Raw genomic sequence first — 23,413 nt, forward strand, 5'->3', positions numbered from 1 at the left:
ACACAGCTGACTCCCGCAACCCAAATAGTGCCCTGAGCACTGTTAGGTGTGGCCCCCCAAAAAGAAATTTGTCTTAATTTTCTTATAAGTGGGGTCAGGTTTAATAAATACCAGTTGTAGTAGGCCTAGTTAGACCAAGCTGTTTGCCTATATTTTACAAATGACAACTAGAATTTCATTAGAAACAGTTCTCTAGTTAAAACTATTTGGTTGTGACCTTCTATTTGTGTGCAATAGTGTCTATAGTGGAAAAACATTTATGGAGGTGTCAAGAGTAAGGAGCTGGGGCCAGACAGATAGTACAGAGGTTAAGACACTTGCCTGGCATGTGGCCAGCACCACATATGGTCCCCCGGGGCACCTCTAGGTATGGCCCCAAAACCCCCCAAAAATGAATATGATTACTTCAAATTTGGTTTATTCACATTTTATACCAAAATATATTTCAGGCAACTCTTCATATCATTTCACAATCTCATAAACTTTCTATCACATGCCCTTGTTCCAAAAGCTGCCAGACTCTGGAAGTCAAATGGTCTGTCCAGGAATATTGTTAGATTCTACATGATAGGTGAGAAGAGGGCGTGTCTCCCGTGACCAAACTGCCTACATTTTTATCTTGGCAGGTAGGCTGTTATCTTAGGATTTTATACTTTGGTGTTAAATATTAAAGTACAAGTTCTGTATTTTGTTCCTATCGCTCTTAGTTGTTCATCTGCCTCAACAGCAGGTCAGAAAGCAGTCTTCGGTGCTCAACTAGTCTTGATTTTTTAAATTCACTTAAGAAGTTGAGAACAGAATCCCGGGCCGCAAGTACTTCCCCAATCTCAAATTAAGTAAGGATTTAAATAAATTAACCATTGACAATAAAAGCAAGAAATTGGTGGAATGATAGAAGGTACCAGTCAAGACTCAGGAGCTGAGATTCTCCAATAACCACTCTTAATCATTTTCCTTATGTAAGCAGGGCCTAAGGAAAAAGACTTGATTTTCCTCCTGCAAACAGTAATATCCTTTTCAGTCATAAAGGCCATCAAAATGATTATTCTCCTAAAATTACTTCCAGTTCTTCCAAGTCCTTCTGGAAAGCTGAGTCCTAAGGAAACAAAGGGGAAAAGATAATGTAAGGGTTAAGGCACTGGCAGGAGTGCCTCCCCCAAAAGAGCCTAAAACACAAAATCTAAGTCATTTTCCAAATCACTGGTTCCTGAGACAAAAGGCCCTTTGCTTCCATCCTAAACTTTGTTGTAGTCTTTCTCCTCCCATTGGTGAAATGCACACAAAAGTATCTCCATGGAAAATTTATGGGACTCAGCGTTAGAAAAACTCCTATTACCTCATTAGTGATATTTGGCAGCTCCAGAGCCTGCTTCATCCACTGTCTAGCTTCAGTGTTTTTCCCCAGTTCTTTATAGCACTGAAAAGACACGATAATGAAAACAACCTCAAATAAGAGCCTGGGAGAGTACAGGGCCAGGCTCAATCCCCAATATCACCAGGTATGACCCAAAGTACAACAAAAGAAAACCTAGGAGAAACACCATCTGTAATTTTCTCAGAACCGGAGCGATAGTACAGCAGGGCTCAAAAATACTCATCTGTGTTGTAAAAAGGCCAGTGAGTTTACCTTGGAGATATATATTCTTCCTGCTTTGGAAAATCCTGGCTGTAGTTCTTCTGCCTGGAAAAAGGAGGGTGGAACTCAGTAACTGGTTTTCAATCCCCAACCTGGATCCCCACTGAGTTGGTCTGGGAATCCGTTTTTATATTTTTTAAGTCTTCCAGATGGTTCTTCTGACTTTTCCATACAACAAGCAGGTGTACAATAACCCCATCTCAGAAATCTCTCCCAATAAAAAATAAGATTATCCATCCTGGCATTTTGGAGGCAGGGGAAACACACCTCTAGAAATAGCTAACCAATCAAGCAGTTGTATTCACTGCCTGAACATAGGGCCCTGTCGTTGCCATTTTGCTTGGGCTCAGCAGTGCCGGGATCTCCAACCTTTGAGCCATTTCTCTGGCCCCATCCTGGCATTTTCAGCTACTGTCCCTCCCTCCCTTTTGATACCTTTAGGAAGCTCTGCAGGGCATCCTGTACAGTGGCACTGAGAGGGCTTTCAAACAAGGCTGTAGCAGTTTTTTTTTCTAGCCAGCTTAGGTGAGAGACCTGGCACCAAAAGAAATGTGAACAGTATCTTTAGGTACATGAATATTCTCTACTAAAAACAAAGTTAAATGGGCCTGGGTCCAGTCATTATTAAGACTTCGGAGAAAAATGGCACCTGAGCCAGACAGGACCCTGTTTCTCCTGGCCAGGAGGTCACTCACTCTAGGACACATTGGTTTAGCTCTGAACCTGTAGCTCACCTGATAACACCACCTGCCAAGAAGAAAGTGAGCCATGGGGTTTTCTGGCTGGAGAGCAATGGCTTTGTCCACATGCTCCTGCAGAGGAAATTGCAAACACAAACGAACATCAGAGATGAAAGAATGACTAAGGGAAGATATAAATCATCAAAATGTGGAAACATCCTTCACAAAGAGTTAGGACAGAGCCAAGAGTTCTGAGATAATCTAGTACAGGGGGGACACTTCCTTTCCTCACCTTGAAGCTGAAGCCACTCTGGATGCGTTTCTGCATGCCTTCATGCTCAGCCAGCTGACCACAAAGCACTGCATACCTAAAGGCAAAACGCAGCAGCAAGCTCAAAGACAAGGGCTGGGTTTAACTGCACTTCCCCCTCACCTAGAACTGAAAATACTTCCCCCTGTCTATCACTCAATGTTGTCCCAGTTCATGTGTGTAAACAGAGTAATAGGCTCACAGTTTTTTCAAAATCCTGGGTCTTCCATGGTAAATTTCTCTTTAATATTTAGGCAAGGTCTTGGTCCAAATTTCCCATCTTGTATATATCTATAGGTGTTGTAGAAACTAAAAAGCAAATGTCTCTGTCTCTCCCTCTCCTTCCTCTTTCTCCCTCCTTCCCTCCTCCCTTTCCCTCCCCTCTCTCAAAAAGAAAAAAATCTTAATTTTAACTCTGAGGTTCTGGAGCCCCAGAATGATTAGAACATTGGGCAGGGAGCTTGGTTTGCACATGGCCAACCCAGGTTTGATCCTTGGCACCATATACAGTTCCCTGAACACAGCCAGGTATGGCCCCAAAACATTTTTTAAATCCTGAGGTGCTGGGCCGAAGAAATAGTACAGCAGGCAGAGCACCTGCCTTGCATATGGACCAACCCTGGTTCAATCCCCAGCATCCCATATGGTTCCCCAAGCACCGCCAAAAGTAACTCTTGAGTGCAGAACCAGGAGTAACCCCTGAGCATCACCAGGTATGATCCAAAAAGCCAAAATAAGGGGCTGAAGTACAGTGGGTAGGGTGCTTGTTTGCCTTGCATGCTGCTGACTCAGGCTTGATTCCTGACACCACAAATATAGTCCCCCAAGGCACAGCTGGGTGTGGCCCAAAAAAATTAAAATCTAAGATAGTGGAACCAGGGAACAAACTGATGCTAATCTATGCAAATTGTCGTAAGTTTGACCACAAACGGGTTATGTTTTTTAAGCAATAAATTAACTTTTAATAAATTTTAATTGTGAACTTCCCAGAGTGAGCTCATATCTACTTTTCCTCTTGATAGCTAAGCAAAGAAGCCAATATCCATGACAGCCAGGGATCAGAGCTGGGGAAAGATGCTTGAGCAGGAAGCTGCAAATTGTCCCAGCCTCCCTGAGAAGCCAAAAGCCCACAGATTTTAGTTAGAATGGCTCTTAAAAAAACTACTCATTTCCCAAGCCCCAGCAGAAAAGGTTTACACTCCCCTTCATCTCATCCTCACAAGTAAAGTGTGTGCATCTCAAAGAAATCTTGACTGGGGCTAGGATAGGGCTTAAGCAAGTAAGGCCAGAGCTCCCTCTTCTGAGTCCTCTGTCAAATGCCCTTAGGGCTAGAACAGGAAAGGGTTCTTCCTGCTAGGCCCGAGGCTCCTCCCAGGACCCTGTGGGGTGTCCTTACCACTGGTGACACGCAGCATTCTTGTCTTCCTTCTCCAGAGCTGCTTCTGCTGCTTCTTTCCCTGCAGGACAAAGGCAATCCAGAATTGATCAGGATTCCCCTTCATGCTTTATCATAAGACCTGTGGGAAGGACTGCTTTAGCTCCCACCAACCCCTCCCCAGCTAGGCCTGTTTTGTTTGGAGGCCACACTCAACAGTATTCAGGCCTTACTACTGGTTCTGTGCTCAAGGATTATTCCTGCAGAGTTCAGAGGACCAAATATGGTGCTAGGGATCAAACCTGGGTCAACCACGCGAAAAGGAAGTAGCCTACCTGCTATACTATCTCAGCTGGGACTCCAGAGGTAGCTGTAAAACCTGAGCAGTGAATGTCCCCTACCCTGAGGAATAGGCAGCAGTGCTGTGTATGCCTCAGGGATTTCTGAGCTAGCAGCGTGCTCCCTCCAGGCACTCAGATCCTTAGAGCTTCTGCCCCATAGTCACCATCCATAAAAACAGGTTGCCAAGCAGCAACCCAAACCAGCCCTCCAGACTAAGAAGGAATCATGAAGGTGGCTGGAGAGACAATATTGGGGGTTAGGTGCTCGCTTTGCACACAGCCTACACAGGTTCAGTCCCTGGTATCACAGATGTTCCCCCAGGCCCAACCAGGAGTGATCCCTGAGCAGAGCTGAAGTATGTCCTGAGCACCGCCTGGTGTGCCCAAAAGAAAAAGCTGCTACTATAGTGAATGACTCTTGAGAACTCATGCACCTGTGTTACTAAGGAACTGCCTTGTGCCAGGAAGCAGAGTCTCCTGGGGCTGATTTGTTCCTGGTGAAAAACTGAGCCATGAGTGCTCTGAGAACCTTCCGCTGGGTCCCCCATGGACAGGCCAATCAGCCAGGAAGCTGTCAGCACTTACCATTTTGGGCATAGGACTTCTTCTCATCCACATCCTCACTGAGCTCACACATGTCACTGTAGGCCCTGGCCAGGCGCCAGAGGAAGTCCTGCAGACCCGTGTACTGCAGACCAAACAGAGGGGGGAGGCCCCACTTCCTTCAGCTGCAGACTTGGACCTCTGCCTTCCCCCAACAGCCTAGCTCTGTGTTTCTAAACGAGTGTGTTACCAAATATCACACCAGGCTTTGTGCCCTCCCCACCATACAACACCCATGTATGGTCACCTCTGGTCATGCCTCCAGCCAAGAGGCCGCACAACCACGTAAGGGCTCCTAATGCTAAGGAAAAGGCAATGCCTGGCTGTGATAAGCCTCAGCAAGAGGGCAGTTTTGCCGAGCCAGGGGATGAAAGTGAAAATTATCCAAGAAATATGAACATTTTAACACTGGGGATATTGTACACTTGGGTGAGTCTACGTTTTTGCAGGAGACCTAAGAAAAAGGAATCTGGTCTTCTAGTGACCTCTACTTAGTTACCTACGACATATTTGAAATTTAACTGGGAAGACCCCTTGGGCTCCGCCTCAGGGAAATAAAAGGAAGATCATCTTCCAGTGACTCCTCACCAGTGGCAAGTGAAGGGTTGGGCTCTAGCAGTGCTAGCTGCGTGAGGCAAAAGAGTGCCCTCTAGAGGCGGCTCTGGGACAGATGCTACAATGGCCAAAGCAGTACACACAACTTAAGAGTAGGTTGTGCCCCTGACTGCGAGCAGCACAGCCAGCTGCCTCTCTATCCAATCCAGAGTCAACAATGGCAGGGGTCTGCCTGCAGGTAGAGCGGGGGCCTCACCGACAGCTTGTTGTTGAGCAGCAGCTGGAAGCCTTCACGTTTGTCCTGTGCGTTGCCACTGTGTAGCTGGTCCGCCTGCTGCAGGAGGGGAAGAGCGTCTTCCAGGCCAAGGGAGCCTTCTGTTTCCAACACTCCGGGCACTGGGCCCAAAGCCACCTCCAGGTCCAGCGAATCCTTCCTTCCCATCTTCACAGTCTCACAGCTCACTTCATCCTCCCCATCCTCACTCTCCCGGTCAGACTCCCGCTCATAGTCAGACTCGGCATTGGCTGTGGTATAGCTGGGACAGAGAGATGGAAGGAACATGGTCAAAGGGAGGGGCTTGGCTCAGTCTATTCCCTGCCCACTGCAGATGGACAAACGTGGATTCCTGAAAGATCAATAACCTCTAGGCACTCTAGGGTGGGAAAACGGTCCCATCCGTAGGGTCAAAATGATCACCTGGAGGGGGATGGAGCGATAGCACAGCGGGTAGGGCGTTTGCCTGGCACGTGGCCGACCCGGGTTCAATTCCCAGCATCCCATATGGTCCCTTGAGCACCACCAGGAGTAATTCCTGAGTGCAGAGCCAGTAGTAACCCCTGTGCATCGCAGGGTGTGACCCAACAAGCAAAAAAAAAAAAAAAATAGAATGATCACCTGGAGACCGTGTGACAGCTCCCATGAGGAGAGAACCCTGCTTAGATGCCACCAAGACTGCCAGGATAGAGAAGATGCCCAACAAAAATGCTGCCAGTACATCTCAGAAAGATCAAAGTCTCTTATGCTCAAAGATTTTAGAGCATATGATTGCTTTGGTGAGCATTTATTACTCTTAATAAATAGAAAAGGAAATGTGAGCTGGAGAGAGTACGGCAGGTACAGCGCTGTCCTCGCATGTGGCCAGCCCAGGTTCTATCCCTGGCACCAAATATGATCCACCGAGTCCTGCCAGGAGTACCACCAGGTGTGACCCACTCGCTCTACCCCTGCCAAAAAAAGGGAAGACATTTAAAATTTTAAAATACATGTAGGTGGAAAATGGGAAAATGACTCATGCATTGCATGATGAAGCTCCTCATTCAATCCTGGACACACACAGTCCCTGGGGCACTGCCAAGTGAGGCCCCAGCGCCAAATAAGCCAAAAGTGCAGGAGGAGCTAATCTGAGATCATCAGGCTAAGAGTTTGCCAGTCATTTTTGCTTTATCAAAGGCACCTGCTAGAACCAACGTGGGTGGGTGCCAGTCTCTAAGGCTACGGGCAGCCACATTTACCCAGTTTCTCAATTCACTGTGTACCTTTGTTCCAAATTTGCAATCAGTCGAGGAGCCATTGGGAGTTGGGGGGAGGGGTACCTTTTGCAGCAAAGGTAGGAGAGGAAGATGTAAACAAGTCCCTGAGAAGGCATCCTGGGGGCTGACACAGTGTCTGATGGCAGATACCTCCTTGGAGCCCCAAGCCTGATGTACCCCTGATGAGGACGCCTGGGTTCTCGTGGATCTCAGCCTGCACCAACTTTGTAACTGCCACAAGAATTGAACAGACACAGACAGATACAGAGGGGAGATGGGAAGACTTCTGGAACTAGAGTCAGGTACTGGGAGCCTCGGGGCTGAAAGGGGAACAGGGAAGAAATACTGCAGTATCATTTAGGTCAGAGTCTTCCTCCACCTGCAATGTGGCGCAGGAATTCTGTACTATGGTCGGAGCACAACAGAGATGAAGAAGATATGTCCGAATCAAGGAAGCAAGATGACCTAAAGCCAGCAGCGAAATACAGGCCAAATGCTGTTCTCACCAGGAAACCAGACTCCCTGAAAGCACACAGCCAGGGTAGCCAACACATGACAGGGCTTCAGAGAGGCGCTTCCAGGCCCATGGAACCGAAGTGCCCAGGGATGTCACTATAGAGCAGCCCGTTTGGGACGTAAGCCCTACACCAAGGGCTCCAAGAGGTTAGGTTAGCCAAGTGTCCCCATCCCCAATCTCAATAAAAACTTGAGATCAAGGGTCAAGGAGAAGCAAGGCATCCGAATTCACAACCTCCCTGCATAGGGATGAGCAGGACCATACAGAGCACCTCATTTCCAGCCCATCCTCTAAGACTCAAACATGGACCCACAGGTGCAAACAAGTCCAGAGTCCACCAATGTGCAAAGTAGGGTGCTGGGGTAGAAAGCTTGAATCTAGCCATCTCCCCAGTTCCTGTTGGGAGAAGACTGATTTGGCTAATCAGGAGTTCAGCATGAGGCACCCTTCTTGGAACCCTATTGGTGCTCACAGCAGCCAGCAGTGTCTGATAGCCGAGGACAGCACAGTCCACAATGCTGTGATACTCTGGGTCCCCTGGGCTAGGGAGCACAGGCACCAGGGGACTTGCCACCACTGAGAGCTGTGAGCATGGACAGTGGCAGTAAGAACGCCGGTATTGCACCCCTGTCCTACTTCACAGAGCTCAGTCTCCCCGATGTGTCACTGCCTGGAAAACAGTGAGTAGGAAGGCAGTGTAGCTCTGCAGCCCTGAGCGCCTCACCAGCCTCGTTTTCTCTGCCTACCCAGCCATCCCGGGAGAAATCTGCCAGCTGTGGAAGCTTCAGTCAACATGCCTTATAGTTTAGGGGATGATCACGGACTGGCAGGGGTCTTCGGAATGCCCCATTAGATCTGTGGACCCAGATATAACACAGTTCCCACGGTGGGCAAGGAACCAGGGTGCCACAGTCAACTTGAGACACTGCGTTGGTGATAAAGGACTCGTGCTCTTTTGGGGGTAGGGAAGCTGCTCCACACCCACCCATTCTCAGAGCTCACTCTGGGTGGGGCCTGGGGGCTATCTGCAGTGGTAAGGAGAGAACAGGGGTTGGCTGAATGCTAGGCACCGCCTCCCCCCCACACCCCCTTCTCTCTCTGGCACTTATCACTTATTTCCTCCTGACAATTCTCTTCCAGTTCTAAGTCTCATTCAGAGGGGCTGAGCTGTGACAATCAAAGACAACCAGGCATGAGCCCTACCCTGACTCTCAATGGTAGGGAAGATAAGACCAACCCAGAGGAAAGATAAATGCCTGAGAGGACAGGAAGTGGCATGCTGGGGCACCTGGAAAGGCTGGCCAGGGCAGCTGCTTTCAGGCAGGTTGCTTTGCCAGGAGGATGAAGCCATGGTCAAATGCTCAGGGGACTAGTTCATGGGTCTCTCACATGTCCACAGGTGGTCGAGTCCCTGGGAGCTCGGAGTTGCTGTTGTATTTGGAGAAAGGGCCAACAGCTTTCAGCAGTGGAGGAGCCGTCAAATCCTAGCCATGTACCCCTCAGATGAGCTCCTTCCGCGGGCCCCATGTTCAAAGCCATTCCTGTGTCTGTCTGAGAATTTCCTTGACCTAGGGGCACTGAGAGAGGCAAGAATACTACAGCACAGCTGCCACCCAGGGAGCAGCCGACTCAGCAAGAATCACACCAGAACTAGTATGCTGGAGCTGCAGCAGAGGCCACACTCCCTACCACCAAAATGCACACACCCACCAACTGCAGACAACACCCCTAAGTACGAAGCTAGGAGCAGTCTTGAGCACCCAAGTATGGGCCATCCTCTCCAAAAAAATGATAAGAACAAATGCTCAAAGCAACAGAAATTAAGAATTGATCTTTAGGCACCAGAGGGATAGTATCATGGGTACTGCACTTACCGTGCACACAGCCAGAATCTCCAGCATCCCATATGGTACCCCGCATCTCCCGCCCCCCAAGCAAGGAACACCAGGCATTGCCAGGAGTGCAGAGGTAGGAAGTAACCTCTGAGTATTGCTGGGTGTGGCCTCCAAGCAAAACAAAAAACAGAAAAGAATTGGTCTTTAGTAGGAAGTGTAACACTGCAAAGGAGATGAGGGAGACCGGGCACTGGGACAGTGGTAGAGGGAAGTGGACATTCTGGTTGGGTGGAGGGTGTGTGCTGAAGTTTTACACTTTACATTGATACTCTACCATTATCAGTACTGTAAATCATTTAAATAATGGTTCCCCCAAGCATAGCCAGAAGTGATTCCTGAGTACAGAGCCAGGAAAAACCCCAGAACATTCAGGATGTGGCCCCAGTCCCTACCCAAAAAAAAAGGAAAGAGGAAAGGAGCAGGAGAGATTAAAGCTTGTCTTAAACCAGAAATTGCTCAGGACTACAGTGCATGCTTTGTATGTGAGATCTGGAGCCGCTTGGGTATGGTCCAGAATGGAAAAGCAAGCCTCCCTCCACCCACCCCATCCTCCATGGCTGTGAACTGGTCCTAAGCCTTAAGGCTTTGGGAGACCTGGTAAATTCCACAAGCAAAGAGGCACCGACAAATTCTCTGGCTAAAAACTGATTTTCACTGATTCAGAAATCTATACAACTTTATGCCTGAGATCTAGGTTCAATCCAGGCACTACCAAAAAAAACACGCGGGGGTGGCGTGGGGGTGGGCAGCAATAGAACAGCAGGTAGGGAGCTTGCCTTGCAGGCTGCCAACCCAGGTTCAATCCCCAGCATATAGGTACCCATGTGGTACCCCGTGACCTACCAGGAGTGACCCTGAGCACAGAGCCAGGAGTAAGCCTTGAGAAGAACCAGGTATGACCCCCGCCAACCCACCCCATTCAAACATAAATAAATAAATGATAACTGAGAACACTATGTTTTTATTTTGATACAGTGCAAGAACTTGAACCCAGGCATGTGTTTACCACTGAGCCACATCAGCCCTGTTAAATTCTTAAAAGTCCTTAAGGGCCTTGAGTTCTACATCCTTAATTGGGCAGAGTTGTAACCACATCTGTTGTCCCTTCTGAAAAATCTCCAGTGTCAGTTCCTCACCCAAGGGACCTTCTTCCTTAGAGCACACAGACGCTCCAATGCCTGTGAATCCTCTCTGCTGCTGCTTCTTGCGCTTCTCTGCAACCCACGGTCAATGCTCATTTCCTCTAGCAGCCGTTGGGAACCATCTTGGCCAGAGGTGGGAGGTAAGAAAACGACCCTACTGCTGCTGCTCCCTGAGATTACAACAGGGATCAGGCAGCCCAGGAAACAGTAAGTGTGAAGGGCTAAAGCCTCATCAAGACGCGTTTCGAGAAGAAGCTGAACAATAAGACTATCTGAATACTGGCAGTGACCCAGAAAAAGAGCGCAATACTTAATTCTCTTACCAACCAATGAGGAAAGAAAGGAAATATAATAGCCCAAATAAGAAAACAAGCTAAGAACCAGAGAATACAGGGATAAAGCATCTGCTCTATGGATTTGAGCCATAAAGCTTTCAACCAAAGCCAACCTGGATTTGATCCTAAGTACCCCATATGGCCCTCCAAGCCCCACAGAGCCAGGAGAATGCCCCAAGCACCACCAGGTGTGGCCAAAATCACAAGGTATACTGAACACTGTATTGCTACATGAGCTCTTGGTCAATGGGAAGAACTCGCAAGCTCTGTCAGGACCTGCCTTCCTATGAAAACACTTCTGGGCCTGACCACCAAACCCTGCCTTGGGAGCAGAGCCCCTCCCCCATCCCCACAAGATGAACTGTGCTGTCAGAAGAACAAGACTTGAAGCTCACCAAGTGCAGCTATTCCTGGCGTGGTGCCTGGGAGTCAGCGATTCCCAGGGGCCAGGGAAGGAATGCTGAACTCCCTGATGCAAAGCACATGCTTTAGACTCTGAGCTTCTACGCAGCCTGGAGTGCTAAATTCTCTAAAGTATTTCCATTAAAGAGACATTTCTGCAGAGATCACTCTGGTTTACTTTTATTTTGTTTTTGTCTGAGGGGCCACACCCAACAGTGCTCTCAGGGCTTTCTCCGGTCTCTGTGCTCAGAGATCACTCCAGTCAGGGCCTGGAAAACCATATGTGGTGCCAATGATAGAACCAGAGTTGGCCATGTGCAAGTCAAGTGCCCTACCTGCTGTACTATCTCTCCAGCTTCGAATAAAAATATTTTTCAATTATCTGATGTAAAAGCCCTTCCACTGGCTGGGCAGGAAGACTGCCCACCACCTGCTAGGAAGTGAAGGCCTGTGGTCAGAGCTGCTTTGTCACTAACTCAGAAGAACAGTCCCCGCCCCCCACCACCGGTATAGATGGCCAGGCACATGTACGAGCTTGGGGCTCCCCCCAACTCAGGAGAGAGAAACACCTCGGGGAGAGCTCAAGCAGTGTCCTTTAGTGCTCACAGAACCGCAAACCTGGCCCTGTCACCCAGCCAAGGAAGCAATCGTAATCCTAGTCTTACCCAGACCTTGAGGTAACCCAGGAACAGGCCCACCAGTGTTTTGGGAAAACAAAAATGACAAGTAAATGTAAGGGCCAAAAAATCAATGCTGAGGAACTCGCCAGATACAAGCACTAACCCCTGTCCACATTCCCTCTGCCTGACATATGGGAAACAGTGTTCCTATTTTCAGGTGATCTGCATCAAGTTACACCTCTGTCCCAACATGGCTTTCAGCAGCCTGCCCTGCCTTTTCCATGGACACACACTCCTGCACTGAGCAGGAGCTGGTGGGAGGCACTGAGGTCTCTTGGGGTACGACTCACCCGCCTTCGCTCTCCACATCCGTGTACCCGCCTCCGGATGTGGCTGTGAAGTAGACGGAGCTGGAGCCAGTGGAGTCGCTCCTCTCCCGGGCAAATGGGAATCTTCTCCGCCGAGCCACTCGCTGGTTCTCTTCCAAGTGGGATCTGAAAAACAGAACCCTTCTCTTTCTAAAGGGTGCCTTCAGACCCTCAGCCTCTGTCCTTGATAGAAGGGGAGTCTTCTCATCAGAGGGATGAGCGAGGAGCTAACCCTGGGTGTCTGCCCCGGAAAAGCAGGCAGGACAGAATCCAGTCCCCAGCCGGGAGGAGCAGAGCAAGTCAGAATATTGCACTTTAGCAGCAACACAGACCACGGGGCCGCAAAGCAGCAAAGAACTTGTTGGAGGCCCAGGACCAACAAATGGGGTGCTCTAAAGGCTAGAAGTCACACAGTAAAGGCTGGAAGTCACCTGAGCTGAAGAAGCTGCAGAGGAGGGAGTTGGGGGGCATCAAACAATGCAGAAGGAGGGGCTGCATGACTCACCGGACCTCCCCAACAATCTCCCCTGCGAGCCCCTGCAGGCTGCTCCTCAGCTCCTCCACCTCCCGCCGCAGGGCCACCAGACTGCTGAGCACGAAGTCCAGGCGCTCCAGCACCTGAACCTGCCCCGCTTCCGAGAGGCTGGACAGCACGGCCGCGTCTCCGGCCTCCCCGGGGACCCCCCGCAGCTGCGGCACTGAGGAAAGGAGAACAAGTGATGTGAGACCCATGGGGGAGCGGAGGAAAGACTCATGCACCAAAAAGTCACAAACACATGCTGCTGGGGGCCCAGAGAGAGTTCAGTGACAAGGCACTTGCCCTGCATGTTTGACCCTTGGATCAGAGGGTCCCCAGAGGACGACCAGGAGTTACCCCTGAGCAAGAATAAACCATGAGCACCAGCAGATGTGGCCAAAAAAAAAAAAACAAGCGGAAAGAAAACTTGAGTGTCATCAGACAGGGGGCAAAGAGAAAAGCTACCCTGGAAAAAAAAAACCCATCCCAGTCCTATTGGATAAACATGGATTCCAAGCTCGTCAGGGCAAGTCTTGAGCTCTGGTAACTCTTACCCTGAAGGCAATGCTAGTAATGTTGCCTCAGGCAACTGGACTGGAAAATGTAAAAGAAAGAAAAACCAGGAAGACAGTGTGCACAGTCAAGGTGCATAGATCTATGAATGGAATCTAGTAGCAATCTTGACCAGATGAGCAAGAATATTTAAGAACACAGGGCAAGGAAGATCCCTGGGAACACAGTGACTTTTCCCAGCCTCAGGAGAAGAAAGACGACTGCTAGGAAATTAGAAACAAATGAACAAAAGAAAAGGAAAAGGAAGGAAAAACAAGCTACTACCAGGTCATAAAATACTGACAAGGCACTGCAATCTGAGCTGCTAACTCTCTGAAGCCTCTCATAAAACTAACTTCCAGACCATCTGGCATTGTAATGAAAGAAAAATATTCATTCCCAATAAACACAGGGTGAGAGTTGCTGGATGAGCCTCTATTACAGGAACTTGCAGGGATGATTTGAACCAGCTGTAGATGCTCTACTCTAATGAGCTAACAGGAAAGGTTTGCAGGGGTCAGAGAGCACACAGGGGTGAAGGTGCTGACCTTGTGTGCAGCTGACGTGATTCAATCCTTGGTACTATGGGTATACTACCGCTGGGTAGCACAAAACTGGGAGTAACAGAGCCAGGAGTAGCCCCCGAAATCTCTATGTGTGATTCCCACCTCAAAGAAAATGTTTTGCACACTTAAAGCACCACGCATTTCAGCTGCTGTGGCAGTGGCTGGCTTCCAGCCAGCGTTGATTTCAGTTGCACTAAGATCAAGCCTAGCCTGGGCTGTGGAAAGTCCACTGGCCTCAGTGACCAGGCTCAACCCTGCCTTTTAATTGCTCTGTGACAATCTCAGGAAAATTACACAATCTTTTAAAATTACGATTTCCTCATAAATGGAAAAAGAAAGACTAGTAGATAGTGTCCAAGGTTCTTTCTAGTTCCAATACGTAACTGTAAATCTTAATTATATGACTATTATTTTGATTTTGATCTAGGCTCACATCTGGCAGTGCTCAGAAAACCATGTGATGGTAGAATAGAATTCAGTCCTCACCTTTTGAGTTCTCTTCCAGGCCCCAAATCTTTATTTCATTTTATTTTATTTTTGCTTTCTGGTTCACACCCAGCGATGCACAGGGGTTACTCCTGGCTCTGCACTCAAGAGTTATTCCTGGTCGTGCTTGGGGGACCATACTGGATGCCGGGATACAACCCAGGTGCCCACATGCAAGGCAAACGCCCTCCCCGCTATACTATTGCTCGGGTCCCCCAGACTCCAAATTTTAAGACATTTTCGGGGTGGAACGGGCCACATCCATTAGTGCTCAGGGATTTACTTCTGGCTCTGACTTCAGGAACCAACCCTGGAAAGTTCCGTGGGAGGCAAGCACGCCCCACCTTACCATCCTCGACCGGAATATGAAGACATTTTTTTTTTTTACAAAGTCCCACGAGACTGGTTATTCCTTTTCCTTTCTGTTGAACTCTTCCTTTACTTAGTATCAATCGCCTCACCCGGTATGAAGCACGTGCCTTTTACACCGCCACGCACAACTGTAGCCAAAAACTAAAAGTGAAAGTTAAATTCCTTCACCAGAGAGGTTCCAGGTTTTATGGGGAAAGGGCACAGAAGGCTGCTTTCCTTTCCAGTAAGTTTTCTAAAAGGGTGCCCCCCTCAGGTGCCCCACTCCTGGTCCTGTCCCACCAATGCTCGCGGGCCTCCTGGGCCCCCAGCTCCTCCCATCAGCCGCGACTGTGGCTGCCTCCTACCCTGGCGTCGGGGCTCGGCGGTATGCGTGTGGTCCAAGGAGTTGGGCAGGCTCTGCCTCTGGCTCTGGCTCCGGCCATGGCGCTGGGTCCGTCTCCACCGCTGGCTGTAAAGGGCACACAGGGCTCCCAGGCCCGCGGCAGTGCCCAACAGCAGCCCCAGTCGGACCCGGGCGTCGCCGAAGGCCCCCAGTCTAGACATGCCGCACCTGCAGCCCGCGCCGGGTCAGGGAGAGGTTCGTGAGCGCGGACCCCCACCCGCAAAGCCGAACCCCCGGAGGTCGCCCTCTGCCCAAAGCCTGAGCTCCCAACTGCCAGGAGGCCCTGACCCTCCATGCCGACCCTCCATGCCTGACCCTCCATGCCTGACCCTCCATCCACGGTCACGTTTCCGCCAGCCCTCCCTGGGCCCCTACCACTCCCCTAGCCCAGGACAGCCGCCCCTTCCACACGCCCCCTGGTCCTCAGCCTACAGCCTCGCTCTGGGCCTCCAACTCCCGCTGCCCCTCCTCAGGGCACTGCGGGTCACAGATCCCGGCCTCCCCCCACGCGTTCTGACGCCGCCTGGTCCCAGGAGAACTCGGACCTTTACCTGGACGTTCACCACCACCATGGCAGCAGCCTCCGACTCATGCTGTCAATGGTCGTGACGTCACTAGAGGGCGCCACCAGCCCCGCGCGCCGTGAGGCTGGCGCAGGGAGATGACCATGAAGCTCCGCCCCTCGGTCGATTTCTACCCCCCAGAGGGCGGGGTCGGCTGAAAGAGGGAAAGGAAAGCCAGAGGGCTTTTGAAACTTACTGGGCCGCGTGCGCCAGCGTTAACCCATTAGGTTTGGCCATTTCTAGGTTCTGGTGCCCTCCAGTCATACATTACATGCTGTTCCCAGAATATGTATGTCTACCTTCGCGTTTACACACACCTGCCCTTTCCCTGAACACTGCTACAGCTCATTTCATTTGATGCTGACTTAATTTTAAACCCTGTACATTTCTTTTAACTCAAACAGTACTAAGCACCAAACAATAACGTCATTGGCGATTCAAATTAAAAGCAGTCATTGACTGTCCACAATTCCATCAGCTGACTCTTGAAAGTTCATTGAAAGGTGGTTAGAGGGATTGTCCAAAGAAATCAGCATACAGGAGGACTGGTTTGATCCCGGACTTCCCTGTGATCTACCCAAATCAAAACAATCAAATCTTATCCAAAAGACGGAGGAGACGATTATCGGCCTAGAGAATAGGTATGACAGAGCCTGGGTTTGGTGCCCTGAACACCCTTTGCACCCAAGCACCACTAGGTGTGGCCCCAAATAAAAATTTTTAAATAAGCAAAACACACAGATGCATATCCCAGCTCCAAAACAAGGTTTTATTTGGGAACGGGCACATCTGCCTGTATTCAGGGCTTACTTATGGCTCTGCACTCAGGGATCAGTCCAGGCAGTCTCAGGAGATCATATGGGGTGCAGGGGATTGATTCCTGGTTGGATCAATGCAAGCACTTTACCCACTGTAACTATTTCTCTAGCACCTTTAAAGCAAGTTTAAGACTTTTGTTGCAATTATCGCATTAATCAGGGCATGGTTATAAGCTATTTCCAGTAGGTCACTTGATCACTTGACTTCCGGTTAATCATCGATCTGCTCAAGCGGGCACCAGTCACATCTCCATTTGTCCCTGTCACGTGCTAGTGTAGCCCAATGGCGTCTGTTCGTTCTAGGAACAAGAAGAGCCTCAGACTGATCATTCAGGGTCTTGATGAAGAAGTCTGACCATCTGGTAGGTGGGTAGCCACACAGTCTTTTGATGCCCCGTGGAATCCAGTCTGTAATGGCTCTAGTCCAGCAGTCGTCTCCAAATCTCATTACATGTCCAGCCCATCTGATTTTCGATGCCTTGGCAAACGAAACAGCATCCCTGATTCTTGATCATCGATGGAAGTCGGAACTCCGGATTCTTTCTCTCATTTGAGTGAAGCATGATACTCCAAGCATAGCTCTTTCGATTCCTCTTTGGGAGACCTGAATAGCATTCTCATCCTGTTTTTGTAAGGCCCAGGTCTCTGAGGCGTACGTTAATGCAGGAAGAACAGTGGAATCGAAGAGATGTGCTCAAAGAGGAGGTTCTTTGTCCTTTAGCTATTTCTTCGACGCTCTTGAAGATGTTCCAAGCCACTCTCTTCCTCCTGCGCAACTCAGATGCCAGGTCATTCGTCATGTTAACTTCTCGACCTAGGTACACATAACTGTTGCATGCAGAGATGGTCGTTCCATTGAGAGTGAATGGAACATCAGGAATGAGACTTGTTTCTCATAAACATTGTCTTCGTGAGATTCAGCTATAGTCCTATCTTTCCACACTCATCGTTGAAGTTGGCCAGCATTTGTGCTGTTTGGCTGATGTTTGGTGTCATTAGAAGGATGTCATGAGCAAAGCAGAGGTGGTGTAGTTACCAACTATCTATCTTCACTCCCATTCCTTCCCATTCCAGTTGTCGCATGATGTTCTCGAGGGTGGCACTGAAGAGTTTCGGTGAAATGATCTCACTCTGCCAAACTCCTCTCTTGACATGGATGATCACTTCCTTGTAGAATGGTGAGATCCTGGTAGTGAATCCACAATACAGCTCACAGAGGATCTTGATGTACTGAGTTTGAATGCCCTGATTGGCTAGGGCTTCAATGACTGCTTCCGTCTCAACAGAATCAAAGGCCTTCTTTAAATCAATGAACGTTGGACAGAGTGGCATCTTGAACTCCTGAGAAACCTCAATGAGCTTGGTTACCGTGTGGATATGGTCGATCATGCTGAATCCTTTGTGGAACCCGGCTTGCTCGCCTGGTTGTCCTTCATCTAGTGTTCTGCCAATCCTATTCAGGATGACTCAAGTGAACAGCTTGTAGATGACTGACAATAGGCAGATCGGGCGATAGTTGCCAATGTCGTGGATGTCTCCCTTCTTGTACAGTAGTACAGTCCTGCTGGTTTTCCACTGGGACAGAACCTTGCATTCAGACAGGTAGTGTGTGAAGAGCCGAGCCAGCATATTGATGAGTACTGACGGCAGGTTCTTCAGGTGTTCGGGTCTGACCTTGTATGGGCCAGGTGCTGTTCGTTTCTTTACTGACAAAATGGCATGTCCGATTTCAAAAGGGATAACATTGGGAACGACATATCCATCCTGCGGAATTTGGTACGTGGGCAGGTGGACGTGGCTATCAAAGAGATCCAAGTAGAAGTCATGGATAATCTTCTCCATTGCCCTTCTGGAAGATGTGATAGATCCATCAGGACTTCGGAGGGCAGTCATCTTGGTCTTGTAGTTGGTGAAGGACAGGCGGGTGTTACAAATGCTTTTCCTGACTTCTGCCTCATCTAGCAACACTTCTCTTCTCTTTTTGAGGTCTTCCTTTATCACATCTCTGCACTGCTTTGCAAGCTCGGACATTTGCTTGTGGTTGCCTGTGGCATGCGCCAAACCACATTGGCGAATAAGCTCAAGAGTTTTCGAAGACAGGCATTTTTTTTTTGTGGGTATCTCTCTCTTGACGTTCCTTGCACAATCATGGAGGTACTGAACCAGTTGATCATATTCCTCGTCAATGTCGTCAACAACGGCATCTTCCCATGTTGCTGCAGTAGTGCCAAAGAGCTCCCAGTTGGTGGTTGTTCCCCTTTCTCCCCGCTCTGTGAAGTAGAATTTTGCAAGAAGGAGACAGTGGTCTGATCCCATTTGGAATTTTGGGACAACAGCAACATCGGTCAGGCAAAACCATCAATTGAATATGATGTGGTCAATTTTGTTGTGGAACCGTCCACCAGGAGACTCCCATGTCCAACGTTTAGATTCTGCCTCCTGGAATTGTGAGTTACCATGGATGGTCTTGGTCGATATGTTGAACTGAGACAGTCTTTCACCCTGTTTGTACCATTCTAGGCCATGGGTCCCAATGTGCAGTTCTTTGGCTGATCTTCTCGGTCCTATCTTGGTATGAAAATGACCAACAATGATCTTGTAGAAGGTGTGGTCTACTTTATAGAACTTCTCCAGCTCCATGTAGAACACCTCAATTTCTCCTTCATCATAATTGGATGTTGGTGCATAGACAATGAAGATAGAAACTGCCGGCAGTGAGCCACATCTATTCAAGTGTAATTGTGTGATTCGGGTTGTTAGGAATTCAAATGAATCAATGCTCATGGCCAAGTTCGTGTTGACAAGGACACTGACGCCTCCGATGCCTCTTTTGTCGCATGTTCCGAGGAACAGTTCTTCTCCAGTGTCGAAAACAGCATGATGTAATTGATGCCTTCTTGTCAAACCAATGATGTCGTACTTGATCTTTCATGCTTGTACCATCAGGTCCTTGATGGATGAATCTGATGCCAGCGTACGTGTATTGAAAGTACAGACAATCATTTTTTGTCTTTCTTCGTTTTGGCAGCCTAGTTTGGCTTTGAGATTTTATCAACCTCTCCTTCCTCATCCTTCTCAACGCTGCCGTATTGGTGACTCCTTCAGGGTCAGGGGAATGAGACCCCATGTAATTACTGGTAGGTCAATTAAATTTATTCCTTTAGGGACAGAGCTATAGTACAGTGGGTAGGGTGCTTGCCTTGCACATAAAAAACCTGAGTTCGATCCCCAGCACCCCACATGGTCCCCCAAACTCCACCAGGAGTGATTCCTGAGTGCAAAGCCAGGAACAAACCTCAGCACTGCTTGGTATGGCCCAAAGAACATAAACTAACACAAAAATATATTCCTTTAATGATAATTTATGTTCTCTTCGGGCGACTAGGCCGACCCAGGTTTGATTCCTCCGCCCCTCTCAGAGAGCCCGGCAAACTACTGAGAGTATCTCGCCTGCACGGCAAAGCCTGGCAAGCTACCCGTGAGGTATTTGATATGCCAAACACAGTAACAAGTGTCACAGTGGAGATGTTACTGGGCCCGCTCGAGCAAATCTATGAACGAGAGGACAGTGACAGACCAGTATGTTCTCTTGCCTCCCAGGGAACCCCAGACCACAGCCCTGTTAGCATGAACTCAGTGCATCAAAGTTGAAACTTGGACATCACACTTGCTCAATGCAGGCTCTGGCTGTCAGGTTTTCTTCAGCAATTGCTGGCAGCACCAGGTTTGAATTCAGGCCAGTCTTTCTGTTTAGGACCTGAGAGGAGGTGAAACATGTGCCTTGTATGCATGAGGCTGTGAAGTGACTCCTGAAAACTGCACGGTGTAATCAATGAGTAAGCAAAAACATTCAGTGCAATTAGTCTCTCTCTTTCTCTCTCTCTCTCTCTTTCTCTCTTCGGTTTTTGAACCAAACCTATTGTGCTCAGGGATCACTCCTGATGGCCTTGAGACACCATCTGGAGTGGTGGAGATACTCCCTATACTATCTCTCTAGCCCTTCAATTAGCATCTCTTAAGCTATAGTAAGAGTAAGATTCTCGAGGTATCGTGTTGGAACATTGTATGACTGAAATCCAATCATGAACAACTTTGTTACTGTGGCCGTTCAGTTTAAAAATATTTTTTAAAAGAAATTATGATCCTCTTGGCAGGTGTAGCTGCTTTAACACATTTACCCATATTTTTCTCGCTTTTATCAACTAAACATTTCTATTGTAATAAAAATATTAATCTAATATTGTTGGGAACAGAAACTCATTTCCTCTGAGAAAACTTCCCAGACCACCTCCTTTGTGGAATTAAGCTTTTTATCTTTCTCTGCTCTCGTTGCTTTTTTTTTTTTTGCTTTTTGGGTTACACCCGGCGATGCACAGGGGTTACTCCTGGCTCTGCACTCAGGAGTTACTCCTGGCAGTGCTCAGGGAACCATATGGGATGCTGGGAATCGAACCTGGGTCGGCCGCATGCCAGGCAAACGCCCTACCCACTGTGCTATCTCTCCAGCCCCTCTCGTTGCTTTTTTATTGCATTTGGTCCTATAAATATTTGCTTTCGAATTCTTTCTGAAAGCTCCCCTGCAACCCAATTAGTTCATCATGCCAGATAAGCTGTGCCCAGGGACATGCGCATGCTCACCAAGCCCGTAGGGACGCAAGTGGCTGTGGACATACATCAGTGACTGGACATTCCTGAGAAGTGGAATAAAATCAAGCTGGTGGTCACGCAAGGAAAATGTTACCTGGCGTACCAAGACATCATGATGAACATGGCCAGGCTCAACAGGACAGCCACAGGGCCACATGCACATGTTCAACGAGGCCATGAACATAACAGGCTTTAGCATCCTGGGCCATGCGCAGAACCTGGCCAGGCAGCAATGCAACAAGGTGTCCTTCATCATCCACAACCTGCCCATGCTGGCCAAGATGGCAGCCGTAAACAAGGCCTGCAGCAACATGTTCAGACCTCGGGGCTGGAGCAATAGTATAGTGGGGAGGGCATTTGCCTTGCATGCAGTCGACCTGGGTTCGAACCCCAGCATCCCATATGGTCCCCCAAGCACTGCCAGGAGTAATTCCTGAGTGCAGAGCCAGGAGTAACCCCTGAGCATCGTTGAGTGTGCCCCAAAAAGCAAAGTAAATAAAGATTTTAAACACACACACACACACACACACACACACATGCACACACACGCACATGTTTGGCCCACAGCACGAGCCCCAAGACCTCAGGAGCACTTCTGATCTGTCTCCTGCACAATCAAGTCGCCCAAGTACTGGCAGGGGCATCAGGCATGGATCATCAACTTGGTGGAGAAGAACCATCACACGGCCAGGATCATAGACAAGCACAGCCAAGATCATAGACAAGCCCGGATCATTGAGATCACCTTCCTTGTGGTCACGCCCAGGTGGCCATGCAGAACAACAACCCCACACCCGGCACACTTCTTAATCCAGACCCATGGCTCCACTGTTTAGTTTCTCAGTAAATCTGTTTCCTCTGTCATCACTTCAGTTCAAGATTATAAACAGCAGCAGCAGCAGCAGCAGCAGCAGCAGAATCTCATCATACTGCACAGCACAGCTCGCACTGGTTGGTGCAGACAGATGCGAGTGGCATAATAAAGTCCATGGCCTTTTTTTCTTTTTTCCCGTTGTATTAACTGAAGCTGCACCCCGTATGGAGGCAGCTTCTGAGTTGAGAATGATATTATTATCCAATACTGTGATTCATTTTGAAACTTTAGACACTTAGTATCTTGCCACATGGGTGTTTCCAACAGTGCTTCCCCCACAACACAGACATTGCAGGTCCCAGTTATTTTGCAACCCGTCTTCTCACTCAGTGTGCATTTATCACTCATCAGCATCTGGGATGGGACTCTAGACAGGCAGGAGTGGTCAGTGGCATGCTAGCTCTGTGGTCCACAGGAAGGTTGCATGGTTCCTTCCTGTCTCTGGTGTGTAAAGCCCCCTCCATCCATTGTCATAGTATCCGAGGCCAGGCCATCTCCCAAGGTCCACTCACTGCTCAATGATCAGTGCTTCACTCTGCATGGGGAGCACCTTGAAGACAGGGGAAAAAAGTTATTTCTCACTTTGCAGTCTTCCTGATATTTACAGTAATACCATTAACCATTGTCTTTATTGGTAGCAAAAACCAAAAAAAAAAAAAACCATACATTTGCAACTGTGATTAGATGTTCTATAGTACAAGGCTGTGGCTATCTCTCTCTTGGCATTCTTCGCACAATCATGGAGGTGCTGAACCAGTCGATCATATTCCTCATCAATATTGTCAATGACAATATTGACAGCCTAGTTCGGTCCCATGTTACCACAATAGTGCCAAAGAGCTCCCAGTTGGTGGTTGTTCTGGGAGTTCTCTTCTTAAACTTTGCAGCCCTTTCTCCCGGCTCTGTGAAGTGAAATTTTGCAAGAAGGAGACAGTGATCTGATCCCGTTTGGAATTTTGGGACAACAGCGACATTGGTCAGGCAAAACCGTCGATTGAATATGATGTGGTCAATTTTGTTGTGGAACCGTCCACCAGGAGACTCCCATGTCCAACGTTTAGATTCTGCCTCCTGGAATTGTGAGTTACCATGGATGGTCTTGGTTGGCATGATGAACACAGACAGTCTCTCACCCTGTTCATTCCATTCTAGGCCATGGGTCCTGATGTGCAGTTCTTTGGCTGATCTTCTCGGTCCTATCTTGGCATTAAAATCACCCACAATGATCTTGTAGAAGGTGTGGTCTTCTTTATAGAACTTCTCCAGATCCATGTAGAACTTCTCAATTTCTCCTTCATCATAATTGGATGTTGGTGCATAGACAATG

At 48.7% G+C, this 23,413-nt stretch overlaps 1 protein-coding gene and 1 pseudogene across 1 annotated transcript; one reads left to right on the forward strand and one right to left on the reverse strand.

Moving 5' to 3' along the window:
- Window positions 1-400: 400 nt before the first annotated feature.
- RMDN3 (regulator of microtubule dynamics 3) lies at window positions 401-15,852 on the reverse strand. The gene is made up of 13 exons (XM_056133472.1): window positions 15,736-15,852; window positions 15,147-15,352; window positions 12,815-13,007; window positions 12,292-12,435; window positions 5,757-6,036; window positions 4,928-5,030; window positions 4,023-4,083; window positions 2,609-2,684; window positions 2,371-2,448; window positions 2,072-2,170; window positions 1,628-1,681; window positions 1,337-1,417; window positions 401-1,096 (listed from the first exon to the last, which is right to left on the reverse strand). The coding sequence occupies exons 2-13, from the start codon at window positions 15,343-15,345 to the stop codon at window positions 1,043-1,045; spliced, it is 1,422 nt and encodes a 473-aa protein (XP_055989447.1). The 5' UTR covers window positions 15,346-15,352; window positions 15,736-15,852; the 3' UTR covers window positions 401-1,042.
- Window positions 15,344-22,267, forward strand: LOC130041729 (selenide, water dikinase 1-like; annotated as a pseudogene).
- The last annotated feature ends 1,146 nt before the right edge of the window (window positions 22,268-23,413 follow it).

This window comes from Sorex fumeus, unplaced genomic scaffold (genome assembly GCF_029834395.1).
Source record: "Sorex fumeus unplaced genomic scaffold, SorFum_2.1 ptg000098l, whole genome shotgun sequence".
Lineage (NCBI taxonomy): Eukaryota > Metazoa > Chordata > Mammalia > Eulipotyphla > Soricidae > Sorex > Sorex fumeus.